Genomic DNA, 17,816 nt, shown 5'->3' on the forward strand with positions numbered 1-17,816 from the left:
TACATTAAGTCTCCGCAATTAATTTTCCATCCAACGCTCAACTGCCGTTAATTAATTTCCACATATGCTGCATATGGATAAGATAGTCGCCGGATGTACATCCTTGCAAGTTGACTGCCATGGCCCAGGCACTTCATCAACGGAGCTGGTGGAAAAATCTGTTAAATTGGATGGTTTCCAGCTTTACGGCCACTCCCATCTCAATTTGCATACATTTTGATTGTGATTATCCCGGGCCACTGATTTAAATACGGACGGATAAGGATGTGGCCGGGATGCAGGCGATGAAGCGGACAAAGAGGACAATGCCTCCTCGACTGGCTGCATGTGGCAGATGGACCGCTGCACAAGCTCATTAATAAACACGGTGTCCACGGCAACAGTAACAACTACGCCGTCAAACGCAATCCCGCGGCTTGTCCACTGCCTTTCCTGCGCCGTCGACGACGATGATGATGAGTCTGTGGTCAGATGGACCATTTCTGGCTCATTGTTTTCCATTGGTTAATGGCCAGCCTGTTTTTAAATCGCCCGAATGAAGGCTATATGTAATATACACAAACATACATACATATTTTTAAATTCCTTTTTAATTAAAATAACATTAACCGAGTGTGAATCGAACACATGTACTGCATGTGAAATGCACTTACTTCGCTGATGGGCCAATGCAATTATTGTCCGCTTTCAAACATTAAGTTATGCGGACTATTTTGCAATGGAGTTTCATCGAATAATTCATTACCGCTTTAAAAATTAATGTCCTGCAAAGGGATAAATTAGAGCTGAATTTTTAAGTTAATTTAAACGTTCTGCTTAATCATGAAAGTACCATAAAATTCCTATAAATAGTATAAGTTTTTTAATAAATAGATCTCAGTCTTAAGAGCACGTATTTAATAAATTCGTTTAAAGACCAGCCGTTAAGATCAGCAATTCTTGTTTTATAATACCGACTCTTAAATTTAATTTCCAGTTAACATGAAATTAGTTCTACCTGCTTGATTTTGTTGACCTATTAAACTCAAAAAACGTAGTTATCGTCTTTTTGTGGACCAACGTGCACTGGAAATGGAAATTCGCTGATTGCTATTACGTCGGTAAAGCCATCCGCAAGTCCTTGCTGAGCGAAGGCATACAGAGCTAGAGAAATGAACCCGCGATAAAGGTCCGATAGCCCGCTGTTTTTTCATTTCTCATCATCGCAGTCAGCTGAGGAACTCAGCAGCTTTCAGCAGTGTTTGCTGTCTGTCTCAGCCACAGCAGCAACATTTTAACTGCACTCAACATTAGTTTGTTATCAACGCTCGATTGCTGCGGAAAATTGAAAAATATTGTCGCTGCGAAGCGAAGGATGCGGGTTGGTGGATGGAGGATGCAGGATCTAGGGTAGAGCAGCTGTTGTTTCATCTGCGCCTCCTGTGGCTCCTCCATCCTAATGATGGATTGCGCTGAAAGTGTCTTAAGCTCACACGCGCTCACTCTTCAAATAAAAGTTTCCAAATGTCGCCAATGCAGGCGCAAGACGAGATTCTCTAACCCGAAAAACCCAAAGATCCAAGCACCGCCGGCCTTGCTCCATTTTGGCCATAAAAACTTTGCTTTTGATTTTGCATGTCGCTCTAAAACTATTTGGGTTGTGCCAAGCTGGGCTGTGCGGGCTGTTGGCTGATAAAGAGCATCCGAATCTGCCTTCAAGTGCACTTTAGTTGGGGAATTTTGCGTTACGAAATAAATCATCTTGATCGAGCGAGCAAGTGTGCCCGCTCGAATATTAAAGCGAGTGTTTTAAAATCGAATTTAAGCGATGAATTTCCGTTGCACCACCACCATCACCAGTAGCAGCAGCAAGAGCACTAGCAGCAGCTGTTGCAGACAGATAAAAGAGTCGAAGTGAAAAATCGTTCAATATTTTTACCAGAAAAACCCTTTGGCAATGGCACCCAGCTTGAAAGCACTTTATATAGATATTTTATTTACCCGGGGAGCAGTGGAATTGTGGTAATTGAAGTTGTCAAATATAAATATATTGCCGCCTGGAGATAGCTGTCTCAGAAACAAGACATTCAAATTTGTTAATTAATTTCATCGTTATGGCAGGTGAATGGACAACTTGTTGCATTTCGCCACTTGAAATACAGCTCGTTTGTCAACTGTGTCTCTCCGCAGACACGCTAATGTGGTCAATGCCAACTGTTGCCGTGGCCGTTGCAAGTTGCCAGTTGCCACTTGCCAGTTGGCCAAAAACGGGGCCAGGATGCAGCCGGAATGACTCTATAAATGCATCTCCGCATCTCTGCCCCTCTGCCCAATAAAAGTCAAGTGCATGCTTCGCTGGCAACGTTCCAAAACGATGGCGTTGGCGTCGATGGAATGGGAATGGTAACGGGAATATGGCAATGGCGAACGGAAACGGAAGCGCGCAGAAAAAAAATTACTACTGCAAAATGGGCGTTGGGAAAGGGAAGGGGAAACGACGGTCTTTACTGAAACTGAAATGAAGGCGGCAAAACCAAGAACGACTAAGTGGCAAAACATGAACAAAAACTTTGTCCGTTGTGCGGCCGACAAGTTGAAACTAATGACAATTTTGTTGTAATTAGTTGCGGCTTTGCCGTAAACCAGCAAATGCGACGGCAACAAATAAGTTGTCAGCGGACTTAAGTTAAGCAATTTTCATAGTTCTCGTCGTCGTCGTAGTTGTGCTTGGTAAATCTTTTAGCTCAAATTTGTCGGAAATGAGATTCATTTGTTTTCCTTGTCGAGATTGTTTGAGGCGAAGTGATTGTTGCGTGGCCATAGCCAGTTACCCGGTAGCAGATTACACACAAGGCCTTTCCAGATATTTCTAGGGGTTTCGCACGAGAGTCAGCTTGGCTTTTAATTATTTGAAATTGCAGGGCTGCTGCAGCTGCTGCTGACGTGTCCTGCGGGAGGATGCCAGCTACATAACCACACAGACACAGGTATGTGAGCTGGAAAACACCACAAAATATTCGCAACAGCACACGAGCTGACTTAGCACTTTTGGGTTGGGGGCTAAAAATTGCATTTCATAAATTCTGGCAATTAGGAGCTGTCCAAAAGCAGGGTATTACGTTGGTGTTCCGCAAGGACACTCGATCCTGGCCAATGGAGGCGCATGCTGCAGGCATCTCATGCTTAAATGACCCACTCTGAATTGTAAATTCAATCCATACAATATCTGAATGTGCCAGCATTTTCGCACCGTAAATACGCACATTGTAAATTTTATCGAGCGGATTGCTAAGGGAGGTGGAGATGTGGGTTGTAAAACAATTCACTAAGGGAAGGTGGTGGTGGCGGGTGAGTAAAAATCTTTATGTGCCGCGCAGCGTCTTTATTTTATGCACCGCAAGTAAGGAGTGCGATTGTGCGGGTGCCGCCCACATGTGAACGTTGTCAGCCGAAGGACCTCTTTTGAGCTGCGACTCCTGATTTCATTTATTTGCACTGGGGCCCACAGATGGATATACACCAAGCTCAGGTCCTTGGGGCGGGGTAGCTGTCATCGCAAATTGATGATGCGCAGCGGGCAAATGAAATATTGGGCGTACTGCACGATGTGACATTCGGGGCGTGGCCAGTCGAGTTCCATTGCGGTCACTCACTCGGTGTCTAATCAACATTTAATTGTTGTTGTTCGCCGGCAATTCCGACTTTTATGCTCTCGCACATACCAATATATACATATGTATATTCGGGAGTAAATATTGGTGGTGAGGAGCGGTGCTGGGGGGCATTTTCAATCTGGGCCAGCGGACAGTGGGTGTGGTCATGGGCGGGTCAAAACATTTGCATATCATAAAAATTCATGCCGTAGCTTTTTTGTTTACTTTTTAAATTGAGCAACCGCAAAGTTTTGCATTGCATTAAGAGCAGCAAGTGGCATTCATACTCTCTATCCGACTCCACATCCCATGCCACATTCACGTATCCCAGCCTGAACTCGCCCAGGGATTCGCATTCGGACTCAGATTCGCCATGGCTGTGCACAGAGAACATAGTTTGTTTGTGTTATCTGGGAATGAATATAATAAGCCATAAGTTTCAAGAGGAAACATTTTGTAAAATAAAAAAATATTTTATATTAATATTATGCAGATGGAGTATTCTCTTACCAAAAGTACAAAATTAAATTCAAATATTTAAAGTTCCTGATGAAGATGATTTTCAAAATGATCATAAATCATAAATTTGGCTTGCCACATATTTTTTCATTAAGAAATAAAATCCGTTTTTAATACCCGCACAATTTTGCAGGTATAAATTTAAACAAGTTTGGAATGACAAATTTTTATTAACATCACAATGCTACTTTTATTTTTACGACCATTGTGTATCGATCAAATATCAATATGACATTTATGCACTGCCAAAGAAGAGGCATTTCGTGAATATTCACGAAATCGAAAAGTCAAATGCTAATTTTTTATGTTGTCTTAAGCTCTGTGGGTCTTGGTTTTTTCTCCCTGTGTTTCATTTTCGCTACAATATTTTTGAGAGCACTTTGATTCGATTTTCCTGCTGCTCCGGAGCAGCGGTGTCCGTAGTATAGTCCTGCAAAGCAAGTCTTGCTGCTGCTGTGTCTCACAATGTGCTGGCCATGTCTGCATATAAATTACGCCGGCTTGTAGTTGTAATTTCTCTTCACGTCTCAGTTTGTCTTGTTCGGCCCGGCACGCACATAAAATACATCAATGTGTCTGTGTAACTCGAGTGGAGTCGGGACATTTCGAGTCCTTCCACTGTCCTTCGTCCTTTAGCTGGCCCACTGTGCAGTTTCCACAGTTACCAAGTCTCCACTTGCAGTTTTGATTTAGTGCCTCTTACACCATGTACTCGTAGTTGGCTTTTTCACTTTTGCTGCTCAACTTTAATCCACAACGGACTTGAATTTCACGTCAGGCTGAACTTAATGATAGCTTCCGTGTTTTTGTTTTTCGTTTCCGCCCTTTTTGCCTTTTAGGTTGAATGGCCAGGACAATGACATCCACTCACTTGAGCGCCCTTTCATATATAGTACTACGTGTGTCCAGGCGAACGTTGAAATATTGTTTATTTACCCAATTAACGATAATTGCTTGGATCAATAAATTTATATTTGCCGAACGCGCCACGAAGGAGCGCAAAACCACACATAGACTGTTAAAGTGAAGTGAATTGTTGTCTGAATCCCGGCCAGCAATGTGTCATTATATCTCCCCAAGGTACTACAGCTACTGCGACATTAATCATGTCTAGATGGTCGTCGGCTGTCTGCGCATTAATAAAGTCATTACCATGTGCCAATCTCTGGGAGACTTTGCTTATCGGAGCAACCGCCAGAAGAGGCCCATCAAATCCAAATGACATCCATTTCGGTACAATCACAGCTGCAATTCGGCGGCAGTTGGTAATAAATTTCGGTGCGTTTATCTGGCGGCTGACAAGCGGAAACGACTACAAGCAGGCAACACTTTTTTTTTTGTATTTTTAACTGCTTATTAAACTCGCTAGCGTTTTGTGTCACGTAGAATGTGAAGAGGTCGAGCCCAAGCGCTTTAAGCTTAAGTGGCAATTTTACAAAATAGCAGAGCGTAAAACAAATTTCTTTTATGTACTCGCAAATTGCTAGCCAAACTTTTCATATAAATAAATATAAAGGCGAACAAAGCGAACACAGTACGCGAACAGCGAATACAAAGTACAGAATGCCATCCAGGCCACACTCTCATAACAAGTGTCAATGGTGGGGCGGACACTATAAACATAAAAACGTCTTGCCGCACAAAAATTTCTTTAAAAACTTTGCGAGCCGTGGCAAAATTGTGGGGCGTGTTTAGAAGCCTGCTCATTGTTGTTATTATTGTTGTTTCCACCGCCGTTGTAACTGTGGTTATACACAAAAAAACCAACCTAAAATCAAAAAAAAAAAATTGTTTTAAAATTCAAGCGAAATTCTAATAAAACTCGACTTTGGAAATTAAACTATACAAAAAATATAAGCCAGAGGCTTGAAATCAATTGATTGGCGGTCAAAAAGTATGCTATAAAAAATAACATTATCAAGAAGCTCAAATTCAACTTTTGTTATTAAAATATCCACGACTTGGACTTTCAAAGTAACTTTAACTGGTTAACTGATAATGTTTTCTTTAAAGTGGCTTCAAAATGTCAATAAGAATATATGATTGTTTTAATTTTTGCCTCAGTTAATGTATTTTTTCGCAGTGTAGTGCTGCTGGGTCGCTTAACGGCAATTGAATGCCGGGCTAAGTGGCAATGTGTGCGAAGGCGTTTTGCTTTTGCAATTTGCAATAACCAAAGCATGGCCATAAAAATATAGTTGCCATCCCGAAAATCGACACAGAGAAAGAGGGTGGGAGAGTGAAAAAGAGAGAGGTGGGGGGACAGCTGGAGTGGACCTAGAGCGAGATGGCTGCACAATGAGTTTTTGATTACTTTGAAATTTCTTATTTGCCTTTCAGTAAGCCGACCGAAAAAAATTCTCGCCTCGTTACTGTGCAAATATTGATAAGCGTCAGTCACGGCCTGCTGTTGGCCAAATCCAAAATCCAGTATCCAAAATCCGACACCTTCCCATCATCCCTGCCACTGGCATCCTGGCACTTTTATTTGTTTCGCAATCAGACTGCCAAGTGACATTCAGCGGTTGTTTGTTCAACGCGGCTTAATGCTGCCCAGATTAGGCCTAGGCACTTGCTGGAAGGAATCAGTTTGGGATCCCTCGAATGGAACGAAAACAAAGTTAATTTTCACAAAAATCCCCTGGCAGTCAATATAGGACGGATAATTAAATAGTTCCGCTACGTCCTGCTGGAAACCATTCAGGAAAAGAACAACCCAACGCCCAGCGCGAAATTGAGGGGAGTTGACAGGCGTTGCCCAAATTGAAGAATTTCTGTGTGTAATAAATTTGAAACGTGACGCGCGGTAAAAGCCAAAACAACTGCGACCTGTTTCGAGGCTTATTGATAGGGCAAAAAGTATCTGCGTGTGGCAGGATATGAATGTATTCCAATTCCCATTCCTATTTCGAATACCCATAGTATGCATGTCAGCGGGTCTGATAGATCTGTCACCTGCTCACGTACGCGACGAACAACGAAGGCCATCCAATGTTTGTCAAACATGATAACCCCGGCTAATAATTTATGAAATTTCCAATAATAAGCCAGACCAAGTTCATAAATTACGCCGGCTAAGCCGAAAGTGTCCATTCCCTCCGGCAGCTCCTTTAAGTCAAACTCAAATCCAACGAGCACGTGCAACTAGTTTGCTGATTGATTAAACCACGCAACATCGTCTTGAAACTACGACTACATACATAGAAACGTCCAAAAACGTTCCAGGAATTGTTATTAGACCGTTTGCTAGTTCCCCCGTTGGCGTACTTTCGCCAAGTTGGTTTGATGCCGAAGCCGAAGCCGATGCCAATGCGGACGATGGTGATGGTGATGCTGATTCTGATGTTGATGCTGATCTGACGTGGACGGCACACGTGCTAAAGTCACTTTTAACGGAACAACACGGCATCACTTAACGCGCTCCCCGGTCTCGTAACTATGACTCCTGACTGCTGACTTCTAACCCCGACCCTTTCCCAATCCCGATGGCCATGCCCATTGACTCGGACGTGACAAGTGCGGGCAATGGGCGATATCCCGGGATGGGCCCACGATTCGTTCTCATTGTCATGTGCGGCGCATAATGGGGCGGGACCAGCAGGATGCCAAGTTGGCGCCAAGGAATACCCAATATAACAGCCCCCGGCTAAGCAAAAGCTAAAGCTATTCTTAAAGCATATCAAGTATACGCACTCAGCCCTTCGTTGAAGTCAAGCATGTCATAAAATCAAATTCCAAACGAGCTGATGGAATTACTTGCAAAAATATTTAACAACACGAGAGCGAGCATGCTAAAAATCCAAATTATTGTCAACAGGCAAACACTCATTCTCTGTCGTCCTGTGGAAACATTAGACACTTTTCCGAAATGTACTTGGAGTGTAACAAGAACACATTAAGCCACCCTGACCATCACCATCACTTCTCCCAAATGAATTGTGAAAATATTTGCCTCAATTAAGCAAGAGTTGGGCTCTCGGCTCAGCATATTTCACACAACAACCACTCTACGGGGTGCACCTAGTCGGTATTATGTAAATATGTTAATTCTCGCTGTCGACCTAAAAACAAAGCTCTACGCTACACCAGCTTCGAGTTCTGGTGACGTTTTCATTAGAAATGCAAATGGGAATGGCGACATCTTCAAGTTCAAGTTGCCGATAAATTTCGAGACGAGGTAGAGGGAGTAACGAAATGGACTGGGAAAGACCAGGTCAGCCAGGTGATAGTTGGGTCAACCAGTTTTTGGACAACTAAAAGTCGTGGCTGGCCTTGCTCTCCATAGTTGATTTTCCCCCGGTATTCATTCTACAACAGATTTATTCCGTTGGCTTGATTGTGAGTCTGCTTTCATTACGTATACGCAGCGTTGCTCAAAATTTATGTCAACCAGCGAGACGCGAACTGGCGCAATATTTACGCCTATGTGTTCTTATTTTCTAATTACTATATATACATGTTAGGAGGGCTGGGGGATGGGCGTGGTGTATCTGTAATTAGTGTTTTGCACACATATTCATATTAAAAGCCGGCATAGTCGCTGCTTAATAAATTAAACGACAATTTGCACTGGGACCGTGCTGTTGCTCGTAAAGAGCTAGTATCCTGAAAACTGGGACATTAAGCTGGCATTACGCAAAGGCAGGCCTGCAATTAAAATAAAATGGAGAGCTCAAGAGCCGACGACAATATGCACTATAAAGCAGATAAATATTTGTGTTTTTGGCTTACGATGCGTACTAGGGAGGCTCGAGAATAATTTATTGCCTTCTTGGGGGCGCCAGGGATTGCACAATAAGCTGGGAATTTATTTGCCTGTTTTTTGTGCCCACGGTTTTTTCTTTTCTCTATATTTTTTCCTAGTAGTAAGCCAGCTTTGTCTACTTGCTTTTCCGATGTTTGATTGTGGTGTCAATTTCGCGGGGCTTTTTCGGCTGATTAACGCGCATAAACAGAAATCTCTTTTATGCTCATCTTTTTAATAAATAATCTCGGCCACTTAGCTGGTTGCAAAAAATATATATAAACACGCAAAATAATAATAATCAGCATCTGTCGTCGTTGCCGTTTGATTGTCAATACAAAATGTTTTTATCGCTAACACAATTTGCTAAACAAATTGGCCAGCTCGGCGAAATTTGATTTGATTTATTCCTTTCAGCACTCTCGGCCAGGTTTTTTTGAAATATCGCTTTTTTTTAGCATAAGCTTTAGTTTAGTTTCAGTTCGGTTCGCTTTGGGTCGGGCTTTTGAGCTTGCAATAATTGATATCGCCTATTTGCATATCAAATTTAATATATTTGCATATGTTTTTCCTCTTTTTTTTTTGCACAGCCAAACGGTTTTGCGGCTAGTCAGTCAGCTTTTTTTGGTAAAACATATTTTTATTTGCCGCCCGGTATGCGGAAACAATTTTGAATTTGGAAAAAACAAACAAATCAAGAAAAGGAATAGAATAGAACAAGATGTCTGCTCGTAAAAGAGTTCTAAAAGCCGACAGCCCCAAACATTTCTGCAAAAGAAAGGCAAGAAGCAAACAAACTGGTTTAACTGGGCTTTAACTTGCAAATGATTCTATTGTGAAGATAAAGCTTATGATTTAAGAAAATTACTAATGCTCCAATTTATGGTGAGGCGACAGATTCGATTGGGTTTTTGCACCTGAAAGGCACCGCCCGGTTTTAACACCCGCCGCCAGGTGATAGTCGAATAAATTAAGTGCACAATTTTATTCGTTTTGACTTTTGTGTGCCAGAACAAAGGCAATAAAATAATATAGGCTTGTGTTGTCTAGCTCAGAGAAAGACAAAAATAATGTAAGAAATAATAAACAGTGACAGATTTTGTAAATAGATCGATTGAACCCCAAAGCCATTTGCATAAAGCGTTGCCAGAAATTCCCTCCCGGAGTTTCTTTTTTTTTTATCTTTTTGTGGTCCGGCGGGGCCGCCTTTTTATTTATTTATTGATACGCCAACGTCGTCCGAGAGCTATTATCTTCAATTCGGAGCGGAGCTGGAAACTCTTCCCCGCTTTTCGACCACTTTTTATGTCGCTGCTGCGTGCATCTTTTATGTGCGTGTGGCGCCCGAGACCTTGAAATTGTAGCTGGTTTGTTTTATTGTGTTTACATTTGTTTAGTTTGCATATGACATTGCCATCAGCGACTAACTTGGCTGAGCTGCTGGCAGCGGAGATGGCCATTGGTCGGTGCGATCCGCAACTGTTGGCGGTGGGCAAAAGGTGGGGCCACCACACAAAAAGACAAGACAAATTGTTTTTGACTTTAGGTTATTGCCTCGAGTGTGAATCTTGATTAGATTCTGGCCAAGGGAAGAGGGGAGGGTCAGTCATTTACCATATACCATCATCAGATATAGAACGAAAGAGTCGTGTGTTTGGCAGAAAGAAACATAGTGATATCATGGAAATGGTCTTGGAATCTTAACGGATTTCCTCAGTGACCAGATCTTGGGGTTACTCATCGCTATAGTTATCCGTGATATCAATCAATATCTTAGTCATATTGATTTGCAAATCGGTTCGGCTATCTTAAATATGGATCTTGGGTATTTCTCAGATGGGGCTCTTTAATTATGCAAATCAAATCAGTTTTCAGCGATTTTGTTGCTGCCCCTGCTCCTCTTCTCGCCTGAAATTTGCCAAAATAAAAAACAATAATTTTTATGATATCAATAAACCATGATGAAAAACGTGATAATCGCTGATCAGATTAAATGGTCGCCTGGCGCCAGCTGATTACCGCCGAATTCCGAGTAGCTTCGGGTGCTGGTAAACAGTAAAAAACATCAAGGTCGCAACGGTTGTTAACTTTATGGCTTCTATTTTGCAAAGCCGTGTTTCTCATTTTTTTTTGCCACAGGTTAAATGGCCGAGCGATGAGCTCCGGACAGATGGACAGACCAATATATGGATAGATGGATGGATAGATGAATGAATGGATGCGCAAAAAAGGCTGGCGAAAATTGATTTCTATCAATTTTTAGAGCCATTGTTTCCTCCAGCGGCGTCCAATGTAAACCAATGATTTTTGTTTAGATATCAAATGGCCAAACCCTAGAGCAGCAATCAGTCCCAAATACCATACACCATATACCATATTCCAAATACCAAAGGGGGACGCAATAATCGCTGGGAATTCCCAGCTAGAAATATGTGGCTGGACCAACTAAAAAGTGTAGAAAAACCAAGTCGTTTCCGAACTCGTTTCGATGGTGCTCCGCCAAATGTTTTAGCATATAAAATATGAAGAAAATCATTTCATTTACTGAAAGCATGACCATTTATTGTGGCTTTTGCTAAACGAGTTTTCAGCTTTCTGGCCGTTTCCTCTGCCTAAGAGCCTGCCCTATTGGATTACAAAGTGACGGCTAGGTCTTCTGCCTAAATAATTTTGAAGATGGTACTGCGCCTTCGACTGAGAGATCGAGAAATTTGCATAATGTCGACGCCAGCATGTGCAAGAATAGGGCGGCAAGATATCGATGCGCTTTGTTCACGACGGCTTGGCCATTGTTTTATCGCACCAACGTCGTCTTTCGAAGGTGGATAGCATTTCAAGAGACAAAAGCTGCCGAAGAAGTTACTCAAAAAATGCTTCAAGCCAACAAAAACAACGGTGGTAAGTCTGCATGAACTTGAGCGCAGTCTAGTGACACCGATCGTTGGTTTTCGTATAAATATTGGACCTTTCGGTGATGCAAACGTCAGACACAACCAAGTGGTCAAAGTCAAAGAACTAAATTCAAAATGCGTGCCTTCATTGTAAGTATTAAGTCGATGGACGAGTACGTTTAGAGGATACAAAGGATTACAATGCCGTTTTGTTCTTCAGGTTATGTGCTTGGTGGCAGTCGCCTGCGCCGATAAGCTCGGCTACAACTATCAGCCCGTGGCTCACTCCAGCTCTGGCCTGTCCTTCGCTCCTGGCAGTGGATCCATTGGTGGTGGCTCCATCGGAGGCAGCATTGGAGGTGGCTCCATCGGAGGCAGCATTGGAGGTGGCTCCATCGGAGGAAGCATTGGAGGTGGCTCCATCGGAGGTGGCTCCATCGGAGGTGGATCCATCGGAGGTGGTTCCATCGGAGCCAGCATTGGCAGCGGTGCTGGTCTGGGTGGTCTTGGTAGCATTGGTGGTGGCAGCATCGGCGGTGGTGAGGCTCTGAGTGCCCCCGTCTCTTACAGCGCCCCTGCCCCAGCTGCCGAGCTGGAGAAGGAGTTCTTCACCTTCACCGCCAACGAACAGGACTTCGATGAGCCCCAGCAGCTGGAGCGCGTCTCCTCCGCTCTGAACAAGGCCCTGCGCGTTGTCTTCATCAAGGGACCCGAGAACCGTGGACTGGAGAACGCCGCCCTGGCTCTGGCCAAGCAGGCTGCCCAGCAGGAGACCGCCATCTATGTCCTGAACAAGCAGGCCGATATTGGAGATCTGGCCAACAAGCTGAACGCCATCCGCAGCAACAACAACAACAAGCCCGAGGTGCACTTCGTCAAGTACCGCACTCAGGAGGATGCTGCCAACGCTCAGCGCGCCATCCAGGGTCAGTACGACCAGCTGGGAGGCTCCAGCCAGGCCCACAACGGCGGTGTTGCCCCCGTCCTGAACTTCGCCTCCGCCGGACCAGTGCGTCAGGCTACCGCCCAGAGCCCCGACAACTCCTACCTGCCCTCTTCGGTCTTCCGTCGCGTCTAAGTCGCTCGTTTCACTCCTCACTGAATCGCAAACGCCAGCGATCTTTGACTGATTTTAAAACCTAGTTATTGTTGACTAATGCTTAAATAAATTCAATCCTTAAATTTTAAACCAATTTAATAGTTTGTATTGCTTTTTTTTAAACCAAAAACTTTGCTCCTTTAGTTCGATGGAAAAGAAACTTTGCAGTTCAGATTTATTTTCGCGAATTATTTTTCTTTCAAACTTTGAAAGTTAAATCAAGTTGGGCGCAAAAGTACATTCGTCCTTCCATTATTTAATAATATTTCAACTATATTACACTTTAAACTAAAGGCCGCTGATGGATATATGTGTCTTTATTTGGTATTTGCTCTTGATTACGCTTTTTTGCTTCAATTTATATGTAAGAAAAATTATTAAATTACGTTGCATACCTTTTGGGGTCTCTTAACTACATTATAAATATGACTAGCTATGACATGGCATTAGCTATATGGCATTGAAAACCGACAAGTATAAAATTCATATATCAAATATTTATTTTAGTTATATTTTTTCAGCTCATTTCGCTCATATATTACAAAAAATTTTCAAAAATGCAATAGTTACGGTTTATTGTGGAGCTAGAGAACCACAACTTATAGAAGTAGTCATAAGCAGCAATGAAAACCACGCAATATTTTAGATAACCAAATTAAATAATTTTTATTCGAAAACAAAGTTTAACAAAGAGATTCCCTAGTGACGCAGGCGGCTTAGGATGGAGGCTGGCAAGTAGTTGCTCTGGGGAGCCTGCTGTGGAGCTGCACGAACTGGAGCAGCTCCTTGGGAGGCAAAGTTGATGGCATTTGCCACGCCACCGTTGACAGACTGGCTGGTTCCGCCGAGCTGATCGTATTGGGATTGGATGGCACGCTGGGCATTGGCAGCATCCTCGGGAGTGCGATACTTGACGAAGTGTACCTCCGGCTTCTTGTTGGCATTCTGGCGCACGGCATTGAACTTCTGGGCCAGCTCGTTGATGTCAGTCTGTTTGTGGAGCACGTAGATGGCGGTCTGTTGTTGGGCAGCCTGTTTGGCCAGAGCTAAAACGGCGTTCTCGTAACCACGGTTCTCCGGCGATTTGATAAAGATGACACGGACATTCTTCTTAATGGTCGACAAAGCCTTCTGCAGAGCACCATGATCTTCAAAGTCGGCATCATTGGCATAGAAGCTGTAGAACTCCTTGTGAACCGAGGATTGGGGAGCGGCACTGTAACTCACTGGTCCAGCCAGTGCAGCGGACTGGGATACACCACCTCCAATACTAGGGGAGGAACCTTGGCCGTAATTATAGCCGGATAAACTTCCGGCACTTGCCACCGCCACAATGCTTAGAATAATAAGGGCACGCATTTCGACCTGTTGCCTACGAAGTGTTCTAGAGGAATGAATAATATAGTATTCATTATCTACCTTTTATACCGCCAACGCAGGGACGTTTAAAATTAGACTAGAAAATCTAGTCAATTGAGCCGTCTAGTCGCATCGGGGTCCCTCTGGCGGAACACGGCGATCATCGATCTCCGCTCTCGAATCGTGATTCGTGAATGGCCAGTGGCTATTGGCCATCGGGTTTTCGGAATGCTGTTAATCTGCTAACATAATTTCGCTCTTAACACATTTAACACATTGTTTTGAGCAAAGGCAGCTTCAATAGCGCCGCCGACTTTGAGATGCGATTTCGATTCCGATTCCGAGCTTAAAACCCGAGTGCGAGTCCAGTCGTTTTCCGAACTATCGTGATTCACCCATAATTGGCTTATAATTTATGCACAAAAACAAAAAAAAACCAACCTCTCGGCTCTTGCAATCTTCGGATGGCTGGCTAGTCCGATTGTTTTGTTATATTTGCTTGAATATGTATACAGAACCGCTTATTTGTTAATGATTTCAACAAAAAAGTGATCGTCAGCTTAATAAAATTAATGATTAGATTTTGTTTTTATGGCTAATCAGGTTTCGATTGGGCATAAATCTTCATTGTCTTCGTATGTGGGTTGCACTTGAGATTCCTTTCTAATTGTACGTGACACACGACGGGCCTCGGAAACCAGGTCATCTAACAGTTGTTGGCATCTTCGCGACCTTGAGCTGTCATCGGAAGAAGAACCAGTTCCCCCGTAGAGCCGGGAGATCGATATTAATGTCTTCCCTCCAGGTTAAAGTGGGTGGCTTTAATCTTGTAGACAATTAATTTGGCGGCATGCGAGCTCGCTATGTCAGATAATTAGTCCAGCGTTTTGTATGGAGAGTGACGGAATCTGAATCGCCGGATAAAACTCATGAAGAAACACATGCTCCGATCTACCTTCCTTATCTTGATGTCGTCTATTTGAGATATTTATAGTCTGAAGGGCACTGTTTATATTTAAGCCATCCGCAAACAAGCTTGCCGAACAAGGCGGATTTAATGCACCATTAGCTTCTATGACAAAACCGCAATAAAAATGCCACTCTATAAAACACATAAAGAAGACCTTTGTTCGAATTTTGTTTTTAAATTTCAAATTTATTTGTGTAATTATGCATTAGTCAACAACGTGTAACAGGAAGAATGAAATCTTCAGTAGATATTTGCTTAAGTTATTAAAGTCCAAAGGGCAGCCTTCTTAGAAACGCAGGCGACGGAAGACCGAAGTGGGCAGGTAGGCGTTGTCGGGGATCTGGGCGTTGGCCTTCTGGACTGGACCGGCGGAGGCAAAGTTCAGAGCGGGGGCCACACCACCATCATGAGCCTGGGAGGATCCTCCCAACTGGTCGTACTGCGACTGGATGGCGCGCTGGGCATTGGCAGCATCCTCAGGAGTCCTGTACTTGACGAAGTGCACCTCGGGCTTGTTGTTGTTGTTGTTGCGAATGGCGTTCAGTTTCTGGGCAAGATCTCCAATGTCAGCCTGCTTGTTGAGGACATAGATGGCAGTCTCCTGCTGGGCAGCCTGCTTAGCCAGAGCCAGAGCAGCGTTCTCCAGTCCACGGTTCTCGGGTCCCTTAATGAAGACCACACGCAGTCCCTTGTTGACGGATCCAGCAACACGCTCCAGTTCCTGTGGCTCATCGAAGTCCTGTTCGTTGGCGGAAAAGGTGAAGAACTCTTTCTCAAGTTCGGCAGAGGGAGCGGGGGCGTTGTAGGAGACAGGGGCGCTCAGAGCATCGCCACCTCCCAGACCGCTGAGTCCACCAAGACCGCCAAGACCGGAATCGATGCCACCACCAATAGAGCCACCGCCGATTGAACCGCCGCCAATGGAACCACCTCCAATAAGGCCACCTCCGATAGAGCCACCTCCAATGCTTCCTCCTCCAATGGAACCGCCGCCGATGGAACCACCTCCAATGCTTCCGCTTCCAGGAGCGAAGGACAGACCGGAGCTGGAGTGGCCCACGGGCTGGTAGTTGTAGCCGAGCTTATCGGCGCAGGCGACTGCCACGAGGCACATTACCTAGAGGAATCAAGAGTAATCCATTAGTTCTTATTTGAAAGAAAGTCCTGACCGCTAAACAACTTACGATGAAGGCGCGCATCTTTAGTTTGTTGTTGAGGTTCTCTTAGTTCGGAGCACAAATTGCTTCTGCCTATGACCACGACGGCGTTTATTATTTATACTAACCCAACTTCGAAGCTGGCGGCGCAGCTTCTCGAAGACAAAGCGCTGATGCTGCTAAATGTTTTTTCCGCCTACAAAGTAGGCAGCGCTCGGCTTTTGTTCGGTCTCGCAGAGCAATTCAGCTTTGCATAAATGTTATTATAAGGAAAATCGATAAAAAACACACAAACAACTTGAGCATAAAAATGCAATAACTGCTGACAAAGCCAGAAATTTAGAAAATCTAGATCTTAGGTATACAAAGTACAAGGTATTGGTTTATATAGATTTTCGTTTTATTTTTAGTCAATTACATTTCTACAACACATTTAACAACTGTCAGTTTATTGGTTCTTAACGGATGCGCAGGCGACGCAGGATGTTGGCTGGCAGGTAGGAGTTGCTGGTGGCGGCGGCAGGAGGAGAGTAGTTGGCTCCATGACGGGCAGGGGCGGCGGGAGCAGCGGAAGCGAAGTTGATGGCGTTGGCCACTCCTCCGTTGATGGACTGGCTGGATCCTCCCAGGTTGTCGTACTGCGACTGGATGGCACGCTGGGCATTGGCAGCATCCTCAGGAGTCCTGTACTTGACGAAGTGCACCTCAGGACGCTGGTTGGCATTCTGGCGGGCGGCATTGAACTTCTGAGCCAGATCTCCAATGTCGGTCTGTTTGTTCAGGACATAGATGGCAGTCTTCTGCTCGGCAGCCTGCTTGGCCAGAGCCAGAGCAGCGTTCTCCAGACCACGGTTCTCGGGTCCCTTGATGAACACCACCCGCAGTCCCTTGTTCACAGAACCGGCGATCTTCTGGGCAGCCAAGGGATCCTCGAACTGGCTCTCATCGGCTTCGAAGGTGTAGTACTCCTTGTTCAGTTCACTGGATACCGAGTAGTCCGGGCTGCTGGCGGCACCACTGTAGTCACCCACACCGTTTCCGGCGAAGCTGGGAACATTATCGGAGGCGGCTCCAGAAAATCCCGCTCCATAGTTGTACTGGGCACAGGCGGCACCAATCAGGCAGAAGGCGATAAGGAAACGCATGTTTAGTATTTGTTTTAGTGCTAGGTGTGCTGAACAGGCAAAGGCCAAGACTGAATCCTGAGATCGAGGGAAGCAGCTTTTATACCCATTCTGGAGTAGTTAGAACCGCCTTAGAACAATAACCGACACCATTCCCGTCTGGTTGCTCCATAATTCAACTAGTTTTTTATGCAAAGCGGTGCGCTTATGAAATGATTATGCAAAACTATCCTAACATTCTACCAGATCCATCCAGTCGGCGACCCCAGACTTTCTGACCAATTGCAAAAGCTAAATTCTCGACCGGTTCATGGCGCCGCG

At 44.4% G+C, this 17,816-nt stretch overlaps 4 protein-coding genes across 5 annotated transcripts; 1 reads left to right on the plus strand and 3 right to left on the minus strand.

Moving 5' to 3' along the window:
• The first annotated feature begins 11,827 nt into the window (after nt 1-11,827).
• Nucleotides 11,828-12,979, plus strand: LOC108113524 (glycine, alanine and asparagine-rich protein). 2 transcript variants are annotated; one of them, XM_017224116.2, is made up of 3 exons: nt 11,828-11,936; nt 12,007-12,214; nt 12,245-12,979. In XM_017224116.2, the coding sequence occupies exons 1-3, from the start codon at nt 11,922-11,924 to the stop codon at nt 12,862-12,864; spliced, it is 843 nt and encodes a 280-aa protein (XP_017079605.1). In that variant the 5' UTR covers nt 11,828-11,921; the 3' UTR covers nt 12,865-12,979. The 2 variants fall into 2 exon arrangements, with proteins under 2 accessions (XP_017079605.1, XP_017079604.1); XM_017224115.1 differs by having other exon boundaries at nt 11,829-11,936; nt 12,007-12,979.
• Nucleotides 12,980-13,525: 546 nt separating this feature from the next.
• Nucleotides 13,526-14,472, minus strand: LOC108113536. The gene has a single exon (XM_017224131.2). It carries the CDS (start codon nt 14,242-14,244, stop codon nt 13,585-13,587), a length of 660 nt encoding a protein of 219 aa, XP_017079620.1. The 5' UTR covers nt 14,245-14,472; the 3' UTR covers nt 13,526-13,584.
• Nucleotides 14,473-15,379: 907 nt separating this feature from the next.
• On the minus strand, nt 15,380-16,503 carry LOC108113519 (glycine, alanine and asparagine-rich protein). The gene is made up of 2 exons (XM_017224111.1): nt 16,399-16,503; nt 15,380-16,331 (listed from the first exon to the last, which is right to left on the minus strand). Exons 1-2 carry the CDS (start codon nt 16,411-16,413, stop codon nt 15,501-15,503), a joined length of 846 nt encoding a protein of 281 aa, XP_017079600.1. The 5' UTR covers nt 16,414-16,503; the 3' UTR covers nt 15,380-15,500.
• Nucleotides 16,504-16,749: 246 nt separating this feature from the next.
• LOC108113520 lies at nt 16,750-17,558 on the minus strand. The gene has a single exon (XM_017224112.1). It carries the CDS (start codon nt 17,514-17,516, stop codon nt 16,830-16,832), a length of 687 nt encoding a protein of 228 aa, XP_017079601.1. The 5' UTR covers nt 17,517-17,558; the 3' UTR covers nt 16,750-16,829.
• Nucleotides 17,559-17,816: the final 258 nt, after the last annotated feature.

This window comes from Drosophila eugracilis, unplaced genomic scaffold, assembly GCF_018153835.1.
Source record: "Drosophila eugracilis isolate 14026-0451.02 unplaced genomic scaffold, ASM1815383v1 contig_367, whole genome shotgun sequence".
NCBI classification, from domain to species: Eukaryota; Metazoa; Arthropoda; class Insecta; order Diptera; family Drosophilidae; genus Drosophila; species Drosophila eugracilis.